The 24,889-nt window shown below is 37.2% G+C and overlaps 1 protein-coding gene across 2 annotated transcripts in view; it reads right to left on the reverse strand.

Annotated features, from left to right (window-relative positions):
* The window catches only part of IFT88 (intraflagellar transport 88), a 42,549-nt gene extending 23,048 nt beyond the window's left edge, over window positions 1-19,501 (reverse strand). The window contains exons 1-18 of one of the 2 annotated variants that reach the window (XM_084227218.1): window positions 19,211-19,501; window positions 18,491-18,584; window positions 17,460-17,522; window positions 17,277-17,333; window positions 16,388-16,441; window positions 15,953-16,016; window positions 15,809-15,878; window positions 14,891-14,981; window positions 13,712-13,816; window positions 12,565-12,667; window positions 11,386-11,500; window positions 11,056-11,287; window positions 9,475-9,545; window positions 8,706-8,792; window positions 6,077-6,176; window positions 1,991-2,077; window positions 1,211-1,397; window positions 529-637 (exon numbers count right to left, since the gene is read on the reverse strand). In XM_084227218.1, coding sequence (XP_084083344.1) covers window positions 529-637; window positions 1,211-1,397; window positions 1,991-2,077; window positions 6,077-6,176; window positions 8,706-8,792; window positions 9,475-9,545; window positions 11,056-11,287; window positions 11,386-11,500; window positions 12,565-12,667; window positions 13,712-13,816; window positions 14,891-14,981; window positions 15,809-15,878; window positions 15,953-16,016; window positions 16,388-16,441; window positions 17,277-17,333; window positions 17,460-17,522; window positions 18,491-18,580 — 1,685 coding nt within the window. In that variant the 5' untranslated portion in view covers window positions 18,581-18,584; window positions 19,211-19,501. The remainder of the gene's footprint in view (window positions 1-528; window positions 638-1,210; window positions 1,398-1,990; window positions 2,078-6,076; window positions 6,177-8,705; window positions 8,793-9,474; window positions 9,546-11,055; window positions 11,288-11,385; window positions 11,501-12,564; window positions 12,668-13,711; window positions 13,817-14,890; window positions 14,982-15,808; window positions 15,879-15,952; window positions 16,017-16,387; window positions 16,442-17,276; window positions 17,334-17,459; window positions 17,523-18,490; window positions 18,585-19,210) is intronic. The other variant, XM_084227217.1, reaches the window with a different exon arrangement.
* Window positions 19,502-24,889: the final 5,388 nt, after the last annotated feature.

Genomic DNA, 24,889 nt, shown 5'->3' on the forward strand with positions numbered 1-24,889 from the left:
AGGATTGTTAAAGAAGTTCATGGTTTAGGGTATCACTGGTGATGTGCAAAGCCAATCTCTTCCCTCAGCTTTTCAATCTGTTGAACTTCTTCAGTGTTGGGAGACAATTATTTTCTTACACATACACTAACTAATCTGAAAACGGCTTTCAGAACAGAATTTCACATTTAGTAGCTATATAATTTTTTTCTTAAATATTTTACTTAATTGTGCTTACATCTGCCACATTATTTTCATAGCCAAACCAGCAGCAATTTAAATATCCCATGACACAATTTAATACTGAGTGTAAATCTAATCTCTGCAATGTGAGCAGTCTTAATGTTCTTCACTTGCTTCCCTGGAAACATTCAATAAGGGTTAAGTTCTGATCTCATTTTTCTCACAAACATCAGATAATAAATCATTCGTACTATAATGGACACCATAGTAAATTTCTAAATTGCCTTGACATGATTGAAACACATATTTTGGATTAAATGAGTTTACTAAAACCACCATTCCTTATAATAACCCAGAAAAAGATACATGCTTGCTAGCTGGTAAAGGACTTGGGCACTATTTGGAAGGATTGCATGGAGTTTCAGGAAACAATCCAATGCTTCATCTATCCTGTTTAACTTCTTGTAAGCTAAACCTAAAAAATAAAGGTTACAATATTAATATAATGAGAAACAGATTACTTCAGTATATTAACTGAAAGGCTAACCAATAAAAGCAAAAGAGGAACCCAGTGCTTGGAGGCAGCGTACCTGTCTTGACTTTAAAGGACTCTATTTGTGAGAGCCATGCACAGAACTGTTATCAGCCAGCATGACCTACCAAACTGATAAACTCACAAGGAACATGAGCCCAATCAAAGACCAAGAACTTATGTAATCTCATTTTTTGAACAAGATGAATGAGGGAAAGGAAAGGCTTTTAGAGGAGAATGACTGATAGTTTAATAATGCTGAAACTGGGAGTATGAATTTCTTAATCTTCAAAGTAACTTACTCATGTGCAATTACTAATTGATGTTACTAACCTGGGATTTTTTTTGCAGAACAGACAGGTAGTACAATTTAATACCTTGCCCTAACATAAATTACTCAATAAAGTAATAAAAATTCACACATATTCCTATAAGAAAACTTCCAAAGACAGATTCTCAGAAACACTAGTGTTACCTTCAGTCAAAAGCTAAATCACAATAGCACCTGTGACTTACCAAGATTATAAAGTGCTTCAGTGCATAAGGAATCATTCCTGAGAGCTTCCTTATAAAATTCAGCTGCTTTTTCACAGTCTCCATTTGCAAAAACAGTATTTCCTTTGTTAGTTAGAGCTGCTGGATTGTACCTATCAGAATTTACTGCTAAATCTGCATAGTTAGTTGCTTGTTCCAATTCATTCCCCTACATGAACAAAACAAACATTGTATTAGTCATTTGTCAAGTAATTTTCTTGCAGCTGTGGCTTCTTCCAGGAGTTTCAGGGGATTGAGGATAAAAAACAACCCCATTACTCAGTCCTAAAATACTTCTTATATATTTGCATAAGGTAGATCATCTCTTTTGTCTCATTTAGTCTGCAAGCTTTCTCTGTTGCAATAAAGTAGCATTTACTAATAAAAAAAAAAATTTAAAAATCCATACCCTACAAACTTCATACACAAACACATCTGCCTAAACTACCTATTTCATGTGCTCCTGAAGTTCAGCTGGGGTTCCCAGGGCGAATGTTTTAAATCCAGCCACTGAGCTTCTGCACAAATCCAACTGCAAGCATGTTCCCATGGCCTGGGGCTCAATCTCACTCTTCCTCCCACCAACAGTATACAAAAGGACCTGATCCAAATTTCAACTGGTGTTCCAGCATAACTACTCTAAGGTGCAGTTTCTTCTTGTTTACAGAAATTATTTAGGCAGACACAGAAATTTCTACAAAAATACAGAGGTTGCTACATAAACCACAGTTTTTAACTGGTTTTGTTGAAGCAAACACTTACCAAATAATAAAGGAATGAAAGGTTTGTTGCAGCTGCACTCTTTACTCTGCTATCCTTTTTTTCAAACATTTTCAAAGTCTCCAGTGCCTAGAAATAATTTGGAAACAACTAACTTCACACTGAAGTGAACTTATTCCAAAATCCTTTCAGAAAGCATTGATAAACATTGATTCACAGTAACAAACAGCTAAAATAATCAACTCATATACTCACATAATGAAAATTACTAGAGCTTGCAACACACGTCTGAGAATGTACACACAAAATTTTATCTGTATTTATACAATATTAATTTTCATCACAATATTTCAATAATATTGGCTATTTATTACCTATCCAAAATTTAGATTAGATAAGGCTACTGTGAACTACAGGTATCTGACAATTCTGTGTGTACAAAGTGCAGTGTTAGATGACTTGCTTTTAATCTAGTCAACTAATGAAAACTCTCATGCCTATTTTCTAGTTCTTTGAGTGAACAAAAATGAGTTGACATAAAACCTTTATTAAAAAGCTGAAAAAGAACACACTACATAAAAAAAATACACACCATAGAGTAGGACTGGATTTCAATGTGCCTTTGTTTTGTGTAATAAGCCAATAACAACTGTCCAAGTGTAGGAAGTACTCAAATGTGAAGATTGAGGCCAGAGATTTTTTTTAAAACTTGAACATGAAAACTAAATTTCATAAACTTCAAAATAAACATGTTTATAGACAAAAAAGGAGCATATTTATAGCAAATAAACTACAAAACCCCCTCTGATATAAAAGGCAGCTTTTCTTTTCATTGACTATGGAATACATTTGTAACTGCAGACTAAATTATTAAATAAACCTGTCTCCCTTATGCTAAATATTTATATTAATAATGCAAACTGTTATAATACTACAGTGAGCCCAGTTCCATCATCTATTATAACACAGATGTGGCAACCACAGTTTAACCATCAACATTAGCAATTCAAAAGTTTCCTTCCTCCTTTGCATGAAATCTTTAAGCTGCTATTTACATATCAAAGCAAAGGCATGATACTATATGTCAAATGCCAAAACAAACCTAAAGAGAAGTTTTGATTGTCTGTCATACATAGTTTTCAGTTACTCTATACAAAAACCACAACTGTATTAATGATGTGCAAAATGACAAATATATACAGGTAAATGTAGTTCATAGATTCAGTCAACTACATTCAACCCAAGAATTATGAACTATTCATGATCCTAATATTCTTCTAATAGAAAATTCTTTAAAAATTCACCAATTTCAATCAAGAAAAGCATTACAAAATTTAGGCTCTAGATTTTGTGGTCTCAGAAATGTAAGAATTGTAACTATGATACTTTTAAACTTTATATATATATATATTTGTGACTTTCTCTAAGAAGGGAATAATCCTGAGTATTTCCAGATGTAACACTACTATATGTGAGGTACTCTACTCTTAAGCAAAGATTTGCTTCTTCATGGAATTAAATTTTGGATCATTTAGAACGTTACAGTTCAAAGTTACTTTCTGAAAATCCATTTCTCATTGTATCTGATTTATTTACCTTTGCTTGTACTGCTAAATGGCACCTTGGATGATAAAGACCTGACAGAAATGCCCTTTTCCTGTATAACAAAAAGTTCACATGATTCTGAACTCAACTTATTTACTGGTAAATTATGTTGTTGGTCTCTTGAACCATTTCAGCAATTATGAGCCCTAGGATGAAAATCCATAGGCAATATTCCATTTGTCCTTGTAAAGTAGCACTGCATCATCAGTTACATTTAAAGATTTCTAAAGGAATTCTAGCTTTTTAATCTCAACAATAACAATTACTTAGGTTCAACAATCAAAACAGAGACTATCCAAACTATTCCTTGTGAGTTGCTTCCAGTGTATCAAAATTATTTGCTTATAGAAATTAAACTTCAAAGCATTTTGTCTGACTCCAACAGGGTGTGCCAGAGATGTTAAGAAGATGCATGGCTAATGCGCAGAATTTTGTTTTTAAATGAATTTTCAGAGTTTTTCTTTGATATTAAAAAAAAAATCAAAGTATTTTATACACATAACTATACATAATGTGGTAATTTTCCTTTGAATTTTATTTTATATTTAAATTGCAAGGACTGATTTAAAATAATATATTCATTATGATGAACCCATACAGCCCATTGCTGTAACAGGAGAAATCTATGTCAGTTTGTTTTGTTTTTTTTTTTTTCTTTTAAAAAAAAGATGCAATAAAACTTCAGCCTTGGAACTGAGTATTTCAAAAATTTCCCATCCTTGTTATTCAGCCAAAGGTGTGTTGAGCAGTTGGTGAGTTAGGAAGTATATGAACAACAGACAGGCAGGATGAATGCAAATGTCAGCTGCAGTTTCATTAGAACAAAACAAATATAAAGATGCTCTGCAATCACCACTCTGCAGTCCCATGCTACTGTTAAGTGGTTCCAGTGCAGGTTAAAGGTCTTCTGTCACATAATCCAAGTAAAAAGGTTCTTCTCCCCTTACTCCTAACTTCCAACACTCTTCCCTCTCCCTCCACTGAAGTACTCCACAAAACACCAACAATCTCTGTACCTCATTTTATCTCTGAGAACTGATTTCAGTTTTTTTAACCTATACTGAACACTAACTGGAAATCACAAAAAATTACCATTGAAACAATAAATTCTTGAGATCATAAGACTTTTTACCTACCTGTAACATTCTCACCCTTCAAAAGCTATCATCAGTAAAGCTACCAGATTTGCCCAAATCTTTGCAAACTCTCAATCTGCTTCGTGATCTCAGAAAAGGTTTCAATGTGCTGGTTTTAGCTGGGATAGTTAATTCTTTTCATAAAAACTTGTATAGGACTCTGTTTTGGGTTGGCGCTGGAAACAGTTGATAACACAGGTTTAGCTAAACAGGGCTCACACAAAGCCAGGCCTTTTCTGCCCCTCACCCTACTCCACCAGCAAGTGGACTGAGGGTGCACAAGGAATTGGGACAGGACACAGACATGACAGGTGGCCCCAGCTGATCAAAGGGAAGTCCCAGACCTCCCAGGTGGAGGTGTCATACCCAGCATATAAAGCTGGAGGAAGAAGGAGGAAGAGGGGATGTTTGGAGCAATTATGCATGGTGGAGCACTGCTCTCCTGGGGATGGCTTGAACACACGTGCCTGCCCATGGGAAGTGGTGAATGAATTCCTTGGTTTTGCTTGTGTGCACAGCTTTTGCTTTACCTATCACAGTGTCTTTATCTTAGCCCATGAGTTTTCTCCCTGCTACTCTTCTGATTCTATCCCCCATCGCAGCAGGGCAGGGAGTGAGTGAGTGACTGTGTGGAGTTTAGTTGCCAGCTGGGGTTAAACCACAATAGTCAGACATGCAGGATAACACAGGATAACTCTCTTGCTGTATCTACAGGGAAGGAAGACAAGAGAGACAAGAAGAGCAAGAGCTGCTCAGAAAACCAGAACAGCTTAAATATGAGAAGTAAATCAGACTGAATTTAAGCAGGTGGCCCTGTGTGCATCCTTCCAAGATGTCGGAATATGAATGACCTTAGAAGATGACAGGTATCCACAGCTTCAGTTCTAATTTTGCTGTATGTGATCTACTGTAATTCTTGCTGCTCATGCACAGCTGGGGATTGTTCTATTCCTTCTTATTTATGAAGCATTCCTATCACTGACTGTACTGGCCAGAGCATTTTAAAAGAAAACCCATCAAATCCTTTCAGATATCTGAGGGTTTTTTGTTCAGGTGAAGCTTTTTCTCAACTACTTATATTCCAAACCAAGCCTTGTATGTAATGGAATGACAGAAGAGCCAATAAAGTATAAGGACAATTTACAGTATTTTAGGGAATGCTGTAGTACATGGGGAGCAGCAAGAATACCACTTCCACGGCAGTAATTTCATTTAGATAAAACTTGTCTCTTGCCAATGTTTTTATAAAGTTGTTTTACTGATCAGCATCAAAATAATAATTATTTGCATAAATCACACTTTCCCTTGCCAAAAACTATGCTGTGGCTAACAAAGGTATCTTTGCAAATACAGTATTGAAAAGTACTAATGTGAGAAGTTACTATACCTGGTTAAAATTCTGTTGCCTCAAGTAAGTAGTGGCTTTATTTATTTCCAGATCATTGGCTAATTCTACATAGTGGGAAGCTTTCACTGCATCAACACACCTGCAACAGAAAACAAGCCATGAAGATAAACAAAATGCCTCTATGCAAATGCCTCCAACTTACATGTTTTTTCAGCTAATTTGCTTTCCAAACCGAATTTTCTTAGCTCATCTTTCTTCACAGTGGCAAAGAACACTCTGATTAAAAATACCTGTAAGAATATTTTAGTCCTATAACCTACCCTAATTAAAGTATCTCTGCTAACTCTTGTTTCTTTTAAGTCAGCTGCCTAAATATCACTTTATTTTCTATCACTGAGCAATACTTGATGTCAAAAACTGACTAAAATAATTTTTCAAGCCATTTTCTTTGGCTACATTCTATAATGTGGTTTTTCAAATTTCATCTCCTGATGCATGTATTACCTAACCTATAAAAATATCAGTAAATAATAAAGCCAGAAACTACAGACTGCGTCCCTGAGCTACATCATAATACTAATCAAGTCATAATAATAAGTCTCTTTCTGGTCATTCCCCAGTAATTTGCGGCTTAGGGTCTTCTGCAAAAAGAGTGCCGAACAGAAGGCAGCAGACAGTTTCATATGTTCACTCATAGCCACTGTCTTCTACAGTTTGGTGTGATCTACTTTCAGCTGCTTGATAATTTAAGTAAGACCTTTATTTATTGTATGCATATCCTGTTCTCTCAAACATCTGGAAAATAGGCACAGTAAATTAACAATTTGAGGGATGCTTCCTTAATACCTTCCACTATTTTTTTAACTGGTGGAAAGCCACCTTCTTTCCTTTTAATAATTGGCTATTTTACCAACAGAAGTTTAATTCAACAAACTGCTTGCTGCTCTAATTGGTTTGGCACATGGACAGTCTTTAGACAAATGCCTTTTATGTTAGAGGAAAAGTTGCAATAAAAATTGGTAATTTCTTCTTTTATTACAGATACCTTTGCAACATCAAAAAAGCATTTTCAGCTGTCAGTTTAAACATCTTTTAACCATAAAATGCAATGAAATCTAACTAGCCAACTGTTCTTTATGAAATATGACAGAATAATCCCAATACTATGTCACATTTTAAGAAAGAAGTTATAAACTCTGCAGAATATTTGTCCCCAGTTTATTTCTCTAAATAAAATTAATTCAACTGAAAGTACATTTAATACTCAGAGGACCCATAATAAAGTTTATAATCAGAAAAACTAAGCTCAAGCTGCCGGTTAAACTTCTTCATTGGGCTTGAATACCTCAGCTTAAAATAACAAAGAGTAAATCTGTCCTGATACACAAGAAACAATCCCACAGATCTCAGCAAAAGCTGTTCAATTAGCCAGAACACATTTAAGAGTGTGCTATTCCATGACAAGTATTCTGTGGTTAGCACTAAGAAAACTGAGTATCTGACAACCTTTTCGAGTTTTACTGAACAAAACTCAAGACACAGAGCAAACAAATCTGACTTGCTCATGCTAACAAATTAGAAAACAACAACCTATTTTTCCACAAGACATATTATTTAAATCCTGATAATTCAGAATGGCAGAAGTAGGACATGATAAGATTGTAATTATTATTAAACCATCAAACACCACCTTGTGGACTCTAGCAGACAATACATGTCTGTGTGAGAGATTGTTTCCTGTTAGTATAAACAGCTTTCTTATTGAATTATAATTATAGGACCTGCAACATTTGAGAATAGTCCTATCGGGCCATACCCTCCAGGTGAAGGACAGTCTTCCATCAAACATTATTCATTACCCAAACACTAACATTTATGTTAGTAATATTGTGCCTGCAATACACAACATTCATTTGCATACATATTCTTTTCCAATGCTATTAAAAAAATATCAAAGTAAGCCCTTATAATCAAAAACTAGAAGTAAATTTTGGAAAACCTACGCTATTAATTTTTATACTGGCATAATAGGAAGTGTGTCTAATTGAATTTGTTTTAAAGAAAAGAGTATTCTGCTGTAGAAAATATCACAGAAAGCAAAAGCTAAGCTGTACATTGAAAAATAAAGTCCAAATGATGAATTGTGTCAGCACCCTATCACTGTGTACACTTACATAAGTGTTTTAAGAAATGGTAATTAGGTTTAGATTTATAAACATCAAGCTCATAAATGAAATTCAAACAAATCTTTCTTAAAATTTATATTCCAGTATTTGATATAATGACTCTATGGAGTGATCAAAATTCATAAGCACCCCAAGTCTTCATTATGCCATCCCCAACCTTAAAGACTAGCTATATGCCTTCCATATAGCATTTGCCTGCTGAGACTTTTAAAAGCTTTTCAATTTTGAATTGGAGCTTTTTGTGTGAGTTCAGAACACAGGAAAATGTGCAATTAAGAGTTGGTGTTTGATGATAAATTACTTTATAAGACAGAACACACTCTAATGCTTTGCTGTGTTAGGAGGCAAATTGAAAATAGCCTGGTTGCTGTTTGAGATGCACAGAGAACTGTTTCCCAGGCCGCTTCCATCTCTGAATTGGTTCATAACCAGCACAAGAGTTGACATAGTTTAGACAAAAAGAAGCCCCACTAGACTCTTACCAGTCATAGCCTACTGCAAAAGATGTCTCGATTGCCGGTGCAATGAGCTTAGCAGCTGTCATGATGTATTCCTCTGCCAAGGACTTCCTGAAGAACAAAAACCACAAAAACACAACAAAAAATATCAAAGAAATTATTCACTGTCAGGGTGGTGAGACACTGGAACAGGCTGCCCAGAGAAGCTGCGGGTGACCCATTCCTGGAAGCGTTCAAGGCCAGGTTGGATGGGGCTCTGAGCAACCTGATCTAGTGGGACGAATCCCTGCCAATGGCAGGGGGGCTGGAACCAGATCATCTCTGAAGTCCCTTCCAATCCAAACCATTCGATATCTGCATACAATTCTATGTCACCATTTCAAAAACATGTATAGAAAAAAAACCCGACAAACTGTGTTCTGGCTTCTTCCTGCACTCAGTACAAATCTCAGAAGTCAACGTAACCAGGTCCCTGTTAGCACTATTTCCCTGTATCATGAGTAAGCTCTTAGTTTTTTCTGTTTTCCTTTCACTGCACAGTAGTTGTATTTTTTAAACATCTCAAATGCTGCAAGTTTTAAGCAGTATACCCTGTAACATTTGGGGTAGATACTCTACTTTAGGGCAGTATACTGAACTGAGTGATTCAAGTGGTTTTTCTGAGCATGTTATTTCCTAAGAATTGGGAGAACACTTTTGTAACAAGAGCTGTGGGCAGGTGACAAGACTGATAATCCTTCAAGGAGCTTAAATTCAAGGCACCACAGTCAAGAAAGAACAGAGTCCACATTACCTCTCACGTTCTATTTGACTTAAACTGTCATTTTTAATGGCTTCAATCAGTAGATTCATGTGTAGATCATCCTGGAGAGGGACAAAACAACTGCAAATCATACCAGCACACAAACATTTTATTTATTTTATAAACAATGTGACTGTAAACATAAATTGATGTAAAATAAATAAGTCTATAATGTCACTTAACTTTCCACATTTGCAAAAGCCAGCTTCAGTTCAAAGTAGTTTTCTAACCATATACTCTGAAATTTGGCATTACCACTACTTCAATACTGTTTTTCTGCTTATGTGCGTTGTCACAGCTCACATTAAGGTTGTTAACAGATGTAGTTCATGTCATGTGTATCAGACCAGGAGGGCTGCAGATTACAGTGACAATATTCTCATGCTTAAAAACAAGTATTTGCTGAACCACTGTGGTATTCAGCAGATGAGGACTTGTGCTACCTCCTCGTTACAATAACTTGTATGATCATCTTATGGCTTCTATCACACATCTCTGTTAGCTCTAAAAGAAGTTATGCAGGGTATGTTAGGTAGCCACCCCTTCCTTGTTTATTTGGGACAGATCATAGATTTATGCAAAATAAAGACCAGAAAGAAACTGTGATATTTCTCTGACCTCTTAATGAAAAATTAGAGAACTTGGAATGTCTGTTTAAACCATAGCTTGCCTACCCTTAGAAATAATTTCTGCAGTCTCAAGGCTTTCTTCCAATGAATGATCTTACATAGTCCTCAATTAATTCAAAGGCTTAATGATCCTTACTCTTATATAATTTCTAATATAAGAAATTATATAAAATGTATTAAAATATATACATATATATCAATAAATATATCTGTATGCTTTGTATGTTAAATTTTATTTCCTTATGCCATGACAACAGGAAACAACAGCTACTCTTAAGCTGCCAACAGTTTGAAGATCAGTTATATATTTGATATTTAGGACTGAAAGGTTTGCAACTTTGAAAAAAAGACTGCTAGAAGATAAAAGCTTTGATCTTTCTATAGAGGATTTTTCTAAGAGTGACCCTAAACCTATTAACTATTTTTTCCTCTCTTCAGCATCATGGAAGGTCAAAGGAAGTCCAGCTTCCAACAAAATCTATTAAACTAAAATAAGCATCTGTAAATGTCACTATAGTTTTCTGTAAAATAACACTACAATATTACAAGTTTTATTAGCACTCACTTGTGGAAACTTGTATTAACCCACTCATTGTTTAGCTCCCTTTATTTTACCTTATATTTTATTAAAATTTTATTTAAATGAAGATGTTAAAGCAGTAAGTGAGCTCTGTAAGTAAGCCCAAATGAATTTCAACAAAATCATTACGAAGACAATCTTGTGGTGTGGGTTTTATGCACATCACCTCTTTTGAGTAAAAAGAGATTTAAATGTTCTCTCATTATTTTACGTATCTGAGCAGTACCTGCACAGTAAATGCATGCTGGTAAAAACGTTAATACACATCAATTTCCATATTCAGTACAGTCCAAGCATTCAGTATCTCTCCCTCTTTCTCCTGATTTACTATATAAAGACACAGTTTATTTTTTTCAAACTTACATTTAATGAAATGTATTTGTCTTCATAATCCACTTCCAAAGGAACTTCAATGAGGTTTTTGAAGGCTCTCTTCATTTGCTCACCATTTCCAATAGCAAAGTAACATAGGATCAGGTTGAAGCCTGCCTTCAGGTTTGGTGATATGCTCATTATTTCTTCAAATGAAGAAATGGCATCAACGTATTGGCCAGTTTTAATAAATGCAACTCCAATATTTTCCATTATTTTTATCCTAAGTAAGAAATCAGGCTTAGGTTATATTTTTAACTACTAAATCATACTGTATTCAAAACTTGTATTTCATAAGCATGCCTCCTAAAATAAACTCACCTCATCTGTTTGTGGGAACTAGTAATCTGGTCTAGAGCCATACGGTAGAATTTGATAGCTTTGGAATAGTTCCGTTGTTTTAAATATATATTTCCCATATTCACCTTCAGTATACCTATCAAAAGGAGTCAATGAGTTACAACATTTTTAAAAGTGTTTCAAAGTGACAGAGTAGAACACCACCTTAATAAATTTGTCTTCATTATAGGATAGCAATGTCCCTTTAAAGCTGCACTGCACAGAACTGCCTTCTGTGAGTTTAACTCAAGAGAAGATGAGAGAGAAGATGAAGTAGTGATGAAACCTAGAACAGAACTATCATGTTAAGATGTAGTCTGATTTTGAACTGAGGGATGAAGTGGAGATTATTTATAGCACTCTCCAGGAAGAAATAGCAAATAAGCATCTCTGAAAAAAAAAACCACTGTCAGAGTCTCAGAGATATGGTAAATACTAAAAGAAGCTTTCAGGAGGGAAAGGCCAAGTCAAAAGACCAAAAAAATAGTAATAGAGAAGACCACATAGCATGTGTGACATGAGAAAATTATGTATTTGTCTTTACGTTTAGCTTAGTCGGTGGAAAGAGAAGACTTCATGAGTCAGTATAATTTAATGTGGTTTGGCTCTCCAAGTCAGAGATTAGGAATACCTGTCATCTACTCTGTGTAGCCATATTTTATGAAAAATCCTTTCCTTAGGATTTTTCCTCCTGAGAAGCTGAGAAGCCTCAGGAACAAAATGTAAACTATTATTATCTGCTGCTTTGGAATGCAACAGGTGGATCTGTGATTGGTCTCACCTGGTTGTTTCTAATTAACGGCCAATCACAGTCCAGTTGTCTCAGACTGTTTCGGTCAGTCTGAACCTTTGTTATTGATTCCTTTGCTATTCTTAGCTAAGCCTTCTGATGAAATCCTTCCTTCTGTTTTTTAGTATAGTTTTTAATAATATATATCATAAAATAATAAACCAAGCCTTCTGAAAATGGAGTCAACTTTCTTGTCTCTTCCGTCATCCTAAGACCCCTGCGAACACGGTCACAAATGGTGAACTTCGAGTGAGGAAAGAACCACCACAACTCTGAGGGGCTAAGTTCTCGGAGTATCAGCTCCATGCAGCTGCAGTCCTCACTTTGAATGCCTGACTACCAGTTTTAATGCACTCTGGGATACAACCTACCTCCATTGCTGAACATCTTATTCTTCACTATAACTTGGTAAGTAGTCAGTGCTTCAGCATACATTTCATTAGCAACATACTGACTGGCCAGATTGAGGAGAACCTATAAAAAATTGGAATTACAGATTTCAAGTTAATTTTACCTTGCAACTACTGTCTTTACTACTTGTAAGCCTCCCATCTTTAATGTTCCTTTGTTCTTGCAAATTGGTATAGAGGAAACAAATTTAAAAGCTACTTATTCTAGATAATTCTTTTATTTTTGTACATAATTTACTTGCATTCAAAGTTACGCTACGTAGGCCTTAGACCTAAGTAAACACAGTGCTATAAAGCAAGGTTATTAAAAAATATTTATATAAGATAATTCTCAGAAACTGTGCGTAATTTATGACTTCCAACATATGCCAAATGGTCCTAATGCCTGTGGTCACTCAGTTTAGAAGGGGACAACTTTTCCAAACTGCTGTTTCACAACAGAACTTCTGTTGGTGTCAGGTAAAATAGCTCTGCATTTTTTCCACAGCTTTACCCTGACCTTCATGGTAAAATAAATTACCAGGTCTGCCTAATTCAACATATTAATTTTTAATAATTGTCTCTACAGCACTACTTGGAGTATGAATTTAAATATCTCTCAAGCATTTTTATGCATATTGTGGGGTTTTTTTTTAAATGTTTACTACTTGAAAACCAGAGTGTATATCTGGATACCTGCCTTTGGATTCAGAAATATTACTATATACTATTTAATGTAACACATTCTCAGTCACTTTATGGTTCAATTTAAAGGCAGAACCTTATCTTTCCTGTTCTGTTTTCTCCTCTTGGCATATTACACTCTCTAGGCTATTTATTTCTGAAATACAGGGTCTGCACCTGCTGTATTTTGATATGGAGGTTTTACATGTGAATAAATAAATGAAATTTATATTCATGGAAATTCTTCTCCACTTAACATAGACTACATGGTTTCTCTGGCATTTGAGATTGCATGGGAATGGACTCGATGACACGAATGGATCCCCTTGGTACACTGCCAGAAGCATTACAACACAGACACACATACACTTCAGGAAACACTGACATTTCTCCTCAGGTGGTTTTTTAGCAACATTTCAGTCACTGAAGATTTCTAAGCGCTTACTGTGTAAGTGAGGTCTAAGTTGATACTTTCTGGAGGAGCGATTTGTTCACGTTGTCTCAACAATTCTCTCTCCTGTCTTCCGGCTTCTTTTGCTTTCTCCAGAGCCTTAAACAAAACACTAGAATTTAACAATGCCTTGAATCTTACAGACTCATGATGATGAAAATACATTCAAAACAAGTATGAAAAGAATACACTCATGTCTATTTTCTTTGGTTTACAGACTGCACCAAATGCCTGAAAAAAAGCACTACAACTCACCGAGAGGTTTTAATTAGCACTAAGCAGACATACAGTTATCTAAGTCCGTTTAGCTGTGTAATTGTGTACCCAATTATAATTCCCTGCCAATTGGTGTCAACGACCTTTGTACAAGTAACACTTTGGGTATAGCAAGTGCTATTAGCAGTCCTGTGTGCCACCACAAGGGTACAATGATTAAGAAAGTAACGGTTACTACTCAAGGTGGCTATTTGGAAGCCAGTGGTGGAAGAACTACTTCAAGATATAGCTTGATTCCTAGTCCTTATGATAGGAGGCAAATCCAACTTGGCTATTTTACAGATAATGAGTTCACAACTTTGATGACTTTTGCAGGAAAATGGATATTCTGCTGGACTTGTCAGAAACAAACATCCTATAGGACCCTCAGAGTCATCTGATACAATTTACATAAAAACAACCCTATCAAGAGCATTCTTGAGCATACATGCAAGAGGCTCAGGAAAAACTAACAAAATAGACTGGCTAATTAGCCACTACTAAGTGGCACAACAATGCTCTAGTACCCTCTCTAACAGAACAAATGCATTCAAACTGTCCATTGGAAATAGTTCCTCATCCATGGTAAACTTTGATCATTCATAGAAACCATCAAATGCTACCTAGCCTGGGCCAGAACTGTGCCAGCACAACTAATCCATCAGACCCATCTCAAGAGGTCAATGGACACAGGCAGAAGGGAAGTTTTGTAACACTGAAATCTTAACAAATATATATGCCAGAAATAGAGCTCCTACGTTTTTTTCCAGCAAAGCAAGGTGTCACTAGACTAGAAGAGTACTAATAAATTTAGAACTAAAATAATTTTAATAATTTTAAACATTTGACCACAAGTCATTTTGAAACATCTATCTATACAAATTACAGCAGAAATGAAGTGAAATTCAGAAAAACTACCAATTTCAAGTCTCCACAGCTATTGGCAACACAGCTTTCTTCAACCAGTTCATTCACTTTTTTTTCCAACTGCCTCATCTTCTCTTCTAAGCTAAAAGAAAAATAACAACAAAAGGATTAACACTAAAGTTAAAGTAATATAATTGCAAACACTAAACTTTTACACATTATATTCTCAATACAACAACACGATGACATATCACATGTTACAACTAACTGGTTTTCCCATCAAACAAAGTATTGCATGAAACAAAGTATTGCCTAGAGAAGATAGTCCAAAGATATCACATTCACACCTTAATTTGAGAATAGAGACCTAAGAAAACATAAATCCTCTTACAAGAACAGACAGATTTCACAAATCAAATTTGTTCAGGAGAAGTAACTAGAAAACAACAGATAAGCTTTCATATCAAACACCAATGAAATGAAATATCACATTAAAAGCAATTAATTGAACTTTTATTTGAATACATAGTTCTAAAGCACTGCTTGCAAATACAGATTATAACAAAAAGTTTTGTTTCTTCCAGACTTTTTCCACTACTAAATAACCAAACATTTCAGTAGGATTCTCTATTTCTGTATAGCTATTTGGGGAGCAGAACTTTGGTACTGGAAAGTTCAAGGATTTTCTGAGTGAACTCCCCAACATTCGCACCAGCCTGCAAGTTTCAGCTCATTTGTGTGGCAACAGCTACACCCAAGCTGCTGAGCGAGTCAGAACCAGAATCAGTGAAATCAGATGCTCCTGAAAGTCAGCCGAACACATGCAGTGTTTGTGGCATTATTCCACCAAGTTCAGAGTTTGTCCCCTCAAGTTTTTTCTAACTGCCTGGATGTTTTTAAACTCTATGCACAGCTGGTTTTTTGCTGCTGTTAATGCTTTGAAAGAATGTAATGCAGAACTGAACAAACCTGTCTGAAGTTTTCTTTTCCAAAGGTGAAGCAGGACCTCTTGCGTGGCCAAGAGGATCGAATGAAGAACCTGAAAAATTAAGAGTACTGAAAACTGTAAAGTAACATCTCCCTGTGGCAGCTGGTGATTTCTACAAACCATACCTCTCACAGCTGCTTTAGTGTAACCTGCAGCTTGCACTGCTGTCATTGGTCGAGAAATCCCATCCTCAAATAAAGAAGAAGATATATTAAAATAAACTCTCTAAAAATTATGTTGTAGACAATACAGACATAATTACAGATTTTATACATAATTTTTATATATTCCATGTATATTATTTTAATGACTAATTGTTCATTGTACGTCAGTAAGTGTTAGAAACTACTACAGCGTTATTGCTTCCAAATCTGTGCTCAAATAAACACACATCACTACCCTCATGCTTTCTCACAGTACTATGTTCAAAAAAGAACAAAAAGTGTAAAAGTGTGGTAATTTGTATTAATTCAATGAACTTCTAAATACTAGTATCTAACACTTACCAGAAAAGTTCATTGCTCCAAATGAATAGAAAATGTAAATATTGGAACCTTTACCTGTATAGTTCCTGTCATGGGTCTTCCCATAGATGAAGTTGAAGTTGCCTTTGACTACAAAAATAAGTAAGTTGTTTGAAATTGTCATTCACAAAGCATAAGAAGCCTACATACTATCTTCTCAACACTAAATTTTAAAAGTTGAGCTAACTCTCATAGAAGTTCATAACAAAGTTCCCATTTATGTTACTCATATGCAATATACTGCCAGTTCCTGGCAGACTTAAAGATGTTGAATGCTTCAGTTAGCACAAATTCACAACAAAGGTTTTTTATGTATTTGGATACTTCCATCAGCTCTTTTAAAAATAAGTACATAGAAAATTATCTGAGGCAGCATACTTTCCATTATTAAATTATTAAAATTGCTGCCTTGAAATTGAACAAGTAATTTAGACAAAGTACTTCAGTAAAATTCTGTGTAGAGCTGATATAATCTGTCACTGTATTAATCTCTTAAATTGTATTTTCGTGCAGATTTATTTTATCAATACATCTAAGAACACAACCAATTTTTTCTGATTCAACTAGAGATGTTTCAGAGCCCATATTCTTCAAGACTTGATTTCATCTTAACTACCAGAAGACTTTCACAAGCCCAGATAATGACCTATTCAGTTCCCCCTGCAAGTGAACCCAATTAATACCTTGGACTCTAATGCCTTATGCAGTACCGAAGATTTGCAGCATGGTCCAGGAGAAAAGAAAAACAACCAGTAACCATGCCTTGACCAAGGGCAAAATTGTGAATTAAAATCAATGAACAGATGCGGTTCACTGGAATGAAATTCTTAATTTAGAAGGGCTCACTTTGTGCATGGAATTAAATGGTACATTTATATTTTGTAAATGACATTTTCATTAAGGATACAACAGAACAAAAACCTGCCCCAAATCCAGTAGCTAGAGGTCTTGGACTTGATGTACCAGGAATTTTGGCTGTCACCTAGGTGGGAGAAAAAAAAAGAACCAAACAAAAAACCCCTGCTAATTAAAACCTGTATGTGTCAACTATTAGTGTGTCTACATAGTAAGATCTATATTAACGCTAAGTATTTTTAAAGGTACTTACAGGGGGTCTTCTTCCATGACTTGTTCTTGCTGCCTGTTGAAAAGCTACATCATTTTCTAAATCCTAGAAAAGATAAAAACGTTAACCCTTTTAAAACCACAACACCTAAACTCATAATTCCTTCAGACTACTGAAAGCAGATTGGTAAAAAATCAAAAATTCTTCACAAAATACTTGAAGGTAATTGAACAACAGGGTTTACTGTTGTTACTGTTGACAATAAATTACAGTTATATTATTTGTCTTTTTTGATATTTAGATTAGGAAATGTAAAAACTTGTTATTTTCTAAAAACACAGAGGAAAGAGAGCTGAAGTTATAAAATGTAACATTAATTTCTTTTTCCTTCCAAATGCTCTTATCAAACACTTACACTCTTTCTGAATTTTGGCATTAACAACTGCAACGCAAGACTTTAAAACATCTCGCGTCTCTCAGATCCTGCAGCAACTCCCATGAATTGCATACTGGGATTTCACACAAGATGCCAAATCTTGCTAGGGGGTTTGGACCAAATGACATCACTGTTGTCCCAACTCCATCACACCAGCAGTTACCCAAAAGTGGTCGGCAGGGCTACTTCAAGACATCCCAGATGCTCTACCCAGTTGCACAGAGACTTGCAGGATTCCATTTTACTGTGGGATCCTCCAGCAGCAGCACAGTAGGAAACCAATGACCTGCTGACCACTCAGGAGCCTCTTTTTTCAGAAAACTTGCTGCTGCACACAGCCTGGGAAACACCACATTGAATTTGCCTACAAATAATTATGATTTTATACTTCAAAAATGCTAACCATTACAGCATCTTAGATCTGTTGAGATCTTCACAAGTGCTTAGGTGGAATCGAAAGCTATCAAAGAATTAAGTATTCAAGGAGATCCTGAGAAACTTTAGATGTTTCTTGCTAAATAAATTTCACTTCAAAGCAGTTGTAAACTTGTATGTTATTCTACCCATAAATTCTTATCTTAGAATTATAAGTTAAAATCCTATTAATGGGAAAGGTGGGAAAGAGCAAATATTTTACCTCTGTGTCAAACATGGGATTATAATCATTGTAGCCAGAATAGAGATCATCTTCATTATTCTCAGGAGCTGGATGTACATTCTGCATCATTTTTCTGTGAAACATTTAACATGCCAAATGTTATCTTGGTGGTTTTATATAAATATTTAAAAATGCAAAATATAAACAGGAGTAGTTTGATTAGTCATAAAAACTAGGACTCACCTATAAACAATATTAAATGGCACCATTTCATGGATTTATATTTTTGTTTGTACTTAGATATGAAAATTGTTTTGAAGGTATTTATCATTAAAACGAAATGATAATAACAAGTAATCACATTACTACTTCTAGAACGGTATCTTTCCACTGTCAGCTAACTCATGTTTAAGACAACTCATATTCTAAAGTTAGTCTTTATAGGGCAAACCATAGTAGTTAGTCTAATGAAAGGAATTTAATCTTGCTTTAAACCTTCCCTTCCGCATTCTAAGACCAACATAGCTACAGTTATGAAGCCATTTCAATTAAAACGGGTTTTAAAAGCTAGCATTAAGGAAGCCCGGGTTCCAAAGTCTTTCTCCACCAATATTTCCCTGTCTAACACGGTGCGTTCACCTGGTGGCCTCTCGCTCACGGAGGGCACACACTAAGGCGTCTCACTTTGCCTGGCTACCTGTTTTTACAAAACCCTCAAGAAGGCAACGTTTGCTCTCATCGATAACATGAAGTACATGCCCTTCAGCAAGCAAGCCTCAGCCAGGACGAAGCGCACGGTTCCTCGGCAGCGGGAGGAGGAGGAGGATGTTCCCCGCCGTGCGCGGTGCCCCGCGGCCGAGCCGCTCCCAGCGCGGGTTCCTCCAGCGGGGGTGCGGCGACGAGCCCCGCAGCGGGAGCGCCTCAGGGCACGGGCAGGACTCGCCCTCCGCTCGCCCGCGGCCCGCTCGGCGCTCCGGCTCCCGCGGCGTTGCCCGGGACACGGCGGCGCTCCCCGCATGCACCGCGGCCGGGCGGGGCGAGCCGCGGGCGGGGCCGGGCGCTGCCGGAGCCGCCGTGAGGGGCGGGCGGAGCCGCCGTGAGGGGCGGGCGGAGCCGCCGTGAGGGGCGGGCGGAGCCGCCGTGAGGGGCGGGCGGAGCCGCCGTGAGGGGCGGGCGGAGCCGCCGTGAGGGGCGGGCGGAGCCGCCGTGAGGGGCGGGGCTCGGGGAAACGGAGCTCGGCCCCTCCGCTGGCTCCTGCTAAGTAAACTGCGGGAAAAGTCCGCCTTAACACGTTCTTCATTTCCAATCCAGTCGCAATCCAAAACGTCACCTTTTCTTCCAACGAGCTGAGAAATGTGCTCTTAAAACTAAAAGGCTCAATTAAAAAAAAAAAAAAAAGAAATTGTTAAAGCTTCCTGTATGCTACAGCCTCTGAAATTAAATTTAAAAAATTTAAATCCCTAATGTCTTATAAAAAATATGATTCTCCCTGCCATCTTTACTACTTCCTCTCGGTATTTTGAAACCTTGACAAGTGTCAGTTGATTTGCCCATGGCAAATCATTATACTCTGGAGAAAGTTTCCTATGCCTAGGTGGAAAACAGAATAGAGAAGGGGTCTCTGAACATGCCTACAGTATTTTTGAGAGAGAAAACATTTTATGAAACCAATTGTAACCCACACTGCCTTATGCCAATAGCAGAAGAAAGCTGCAAAGACAATATACAGTACAGTCAGAGCGCCCTTTTTATGGTCAGGGAATGTGCACATTATGCAATGTCAGGGTCTTCTGCTGCTCACCTTTCAGCCTCAAAGTCCTTTCTGAAGAGATAAGTGCAGAGGACAAGTGAAAGGTCTTTCTACGCTGGCTCCCAACAAGAGAAACAAAGATAACATAAAGAATTATTAAGACATTATCACTTCTTGCATTAACCTGTTCACATTCCATGCATGAACCACTTTCCCACAGAAACTTGAGACTTGCAACCTTTAGACATGAGAATCCTTATACCTGAATTTTCTGGAGTACAAGTAGTTTGCAGAATAACAGACCTAGGGTGGGAAAAAATTTCAGCTGCATTACTTGCCACAATTCATAAAATTAGGCATAAGAAAAATAGGCCCTCTTTTTCTGCCCGTGACTCCTCATATGTAATTGAACCTGTGGCTTTTAGATTTTTCTCATTGTCCCCAGATGCATTAATATGTACCTGAGCAATAGGTATATTGTGCTAGCTCTGCTGTCCAGCTTGTCCATACTGGGGACCTGGGCATACTGGTGCCCAGCACTATTCTGACGTTTCAGCCCAAATTTCTAGGGCAGTGAAAAGAAGGCACGGTGTCAAGGAGGCAGTGCATCTGATTTGTAAATGAGGTGGTGCCAAGGCAACCCTGGAATCTGACCATGTTCCTGTTGTCAAACTTCCTTACCCTCCATAATCAGGTGTGTATACTCAGACTTAGGTGGCCCCTGGCCTGTATGGACTCCGATTATACTGGGAACGTGCCCTGTTTCAGGTCCTGAGACATTGCATTCCAGCTGCTACTTTTCACATACTCACGAGAATATGAGAGTCTCAATGTTCATGTTTTGAAAAGCTATGTCAATCAACAGAGTTGGGTTTGTTTTGTTTTTTTTTTCTGGTGCTATGAAGTATAAATAACATCTTAATACATGAAGATTTCACACAAACCCTCAAAGTCTCAGGCAACACAGGGCCTTACTAATGGGTTGTGATTATAAGACTTCATCTAACAAGATGATGCTACAGTAAGAAAGCCTGTAATGGTGTAAGATGATGTAATTGTCTTTATTGGCTAAATCCAGAGAACAACCTAGAAAGTGAAAAAAAAAATAACCAAACCAAAACTAAAAGAGTAAATTTAGTATCTACTCTAGTCCAATTAGCATTGTATGCTTTAAATTCCTGATCATTTAAAGTTGGATTAAACCACATCTGTCACTAAATGCCCCACAACAGTCCTCTGACTGGCACCAAGTTACACACTTGTTCAGCTGAAGCAAACTGCTAATCTGATGAGATTTTCCTTCAGTCACGATTCAAGACATCAAGTACCTGATCCAGAGAATTCAGTGAAACTTCAGGACAGATTAAAGAAACCTTGAAGCTATATTCTGAAATAGGAGTTTCTTTGCTTTTCAATACATGGTGTATCTGTCTTTTTCCAGTAGTAACTTTGCAAATAAGGACTCAGACAAACTATTCCAGGACCTACTAATTTGGGTTCAGGGGTTACTAGCCACAGTCTGCCTGTTATAATTGCTGTTAGTATGTACCTTTTATAATTGCTGTTAGTTTGTACCTTACCCTTGCTCTGCCAGTTGAACTGTTCATCTGAGCAAGCACTGACTGGTGTTTTTCTAAATTGAAAATGTATTTCTCCCACTGTAATATTTAAAAAAGTAATTTTCTAGTACAGAACTCTGGACGGACCAGGTCTTCAGGACTTCCTGCTGTCATGCAGAAACCATTCAAGTAGCTCAACTGTCACAAACAATGAAGCTGCATTTAACTGCTCCTCAGGGAACTAAGGCATCTAGTCAGCATACAATTTGAAAACAAAGTGAATGGAAAAACCTCATTATGAATGATACATATGTTACAAATAATGTATATAAAACTGTAGGATGTGTGAATTGGAAGGGATCCACAAGAATCATCAAAGTCCAGCTCCTGACCCTACACAGGACACCCCAAGGATCACACCACGTGCCCTTCTTTGTTGTACCATATGTTGTAGCTTGGGTTTGAAATGCATTTGCAACAGGAAAATCATTTTCCTAATAGGTATTTTTACTATTGAATTATATAATTCTATCTAGTTTTGCTGAATTGTGCTTTAGTAGTATATACTTTACTACAGTTTACTTTCTTATTCCTTCAGACTGCTTCTTTAGGAATCAGCATTTTGACAATATTGGTAGTATTTGCATCAGGCCACTGCACTTTGAAAGACTACTCAAATTAACAGCATGAACTACTAACAAAAATTAAAATGATAGTTTTAATTTTAACATAATTTCAATACAACCTCTAGTTATAACAGTATGCAAACCATTAGTTAGAACTCTACAGAACAGCAATAAAGTGATTAATTAAAGCTATCTTTTTGAGGCATTATACTTCATGAACCATTAGGAACGTAGTAGCAACAGATCATAGTCCATTACCAAGTAAATGTACTTGCTGGTTGCTCCAGTGAACAAGTGATAGATTAAACAGATCTAATACTTAACAAATGTGAACTATGCCTCTGTTTTTATTCCACACTAAAAGCTTGGGCTAGCACTCTCTGTACTTTAAAACATACCATTCCTTTATTTTCTCCAAAGGGGGAATTCACATCTCCTTCATATTACACATCTCCAAGGCTCAGAGTTAATGAGAGTTATTTCCCCTTGTTTATTACACGGCCCTTTTATACCATCCTGCTTCTCCCCTGCAGTAAATCCACCCCTCTGTGGCCAGTAGCAGATTTCAGCTCTGCCCATGAGGCAGCAGAGGAGCATGCTCCATAGAAAAAGACTAAAAACAGAGGGATCAATTGTGCAGCTCCCAACACAACTCAAAGCTGCCTCTACACCTATTTGACTTTGAAGAAAGAATGCATACACTGGTGAGTGCATGCCTGCTGCCAGTACAAGCCCTACTTTTCATTCCCTAATGGAGCCCAAGTCCTTTCACCATGTTATTGGTTGGCTATGGTTTTTGATGTTTCTGGGCTTACAGCACCTTCTGTCCTTTCCATGTGAATTGCAGAAGACAGAGGAGAATCATTGTCCCTAGCTTGTGGAGGCTGCAAGAACTGGGCCTAAAACGCTTTTATTACACAAAAATTAAACTTGTACTTTTTTTTTAAGTCATATTTCCTTCCCTTGACTTACTTACACTTCTGAGAATTTAATTATCTATATTTTCTTTCCTTCTTGCAAACTTCTCTCCCCTCTTTTGATCTTGTTTTACCCGTGTGTCTGATCACTGCAGTTGCTGGGGGATATGGCTGCGGTCATACCCTAGTTTTGATTAAGCAATGCAGAGCTATGGGGCTTTATCACTAATATATGGATAATAATAACAACAATATATGGATAATAACAATAACAGCAACAACAATATAGTTCACATTTCATTGCCAAAGACTTTTGTTCACTTCCAGAACTAAAAGGCCCTGTAATTGTTTTTATCACAGCTGTGATTAGCTCTAAAACCCTTGCAGTAACACTCTGAACTGAGCTTTTAATTCTCGGAATCCACTTGTAGATCGGCAATAGCTTTTGTCTCTTAGTCTGTTGCTGATGACAAGATATAAATTCATGTCTCAGGAGGTCAAAGAGTATTAAAATAATTGATAAGTATTTGTAAATGGAAGTGATGGTAAAGTTGTTCTGAAGACCATTTTTCTCAAGCCCAGGTGACATTACTTTTATGTTCTAGGAACTTACCATTTTTTCTTTGAAGATAAAACCTGAGTTCACAAAGTAAGTATGCATTGTTTGCTTCAGTTATGCTCTGTCTATACAAAGTCTTTGTGTTTAGAACATGTGCCAAGTCATGCAATTTTGAATTAGTCTTCAAAGGAGCAAAATTGGTATGTGCTAAAACCTTAAAATGCAGCTGCCAACATAAGCCCTGAGCAGCAGAACTGGCACAGCATGCTACACTTTTCTGTCCCACCACCTTAAATCTTCCCATGCCCCAGTTTACTGCCACTTGGCTCTACTAACACTTCCCAGCTACTGGCATATCTCAGGTTACATGGGTGGTGTTAAGGTGAGGATGCCAAGGAGATAATAGTTTGTTTTCCACCTGCTATCTGTTGAGCAGTCTTCATGAAGCCTTTAGGAATATATAATTTTGACTTCTCCATATTGTTGTTGAATTGGGTTTGGAATTAGCAATGTGCCAGTGAGCGGGCAGATGTACCAAATTATTATGTTAGCCTTATTTATTTTTCTTGGTAAGTAGAAGTTTGTTCAGAAGAAGAACAAACTTTCAAATGATAGCCAAACAAAGGTTCACTGAACTTCATCAGTAACTATCAAACCTTTATTCTGGGTTCGAATGTATTACTTTTTGACTGTTTGGGTTTTTAATAGAAAGACAATAAAAAAGTATTTATTGGATATATTAGGAGCACATTAATATAATCTTTGATTTTAATTAAGCGTTTAAAATGTTACGTTTTCTCACGGTGCCCGGGGAGCGGGGGCGGGACCCGGGGGGCTGCGGCCGTGGGAGCCGCCCCCGACCCGCCCCCAGCCCCGGCCTCGGACCGGCTCGGCCCCGGCCCCGGCCCCGGGCAGGCTCAGCCCCGTCCCGGGCCCGCCCCGGCCCCGGGCAGGCTCGGCCCCGGGGTGGGGACGGCGGCGGAGCCAATGGGCGGCCGTGACATGGCGGGAGCCGCGGGCGGGGCGG

The sequence above is a fragment of the Fringilla coelebs genome (genome assembly GCF_963513975.1).
Source record: "Fringilla coelebs genome assembly, chromosome: 2".
In the NCBI taxonomy this organism is placed as follows: Eukaryota; Metazoa; Chordata; class Aves; order Passeriformes; family Fringillidae; genus Fringilla; species Fringilla coelebs.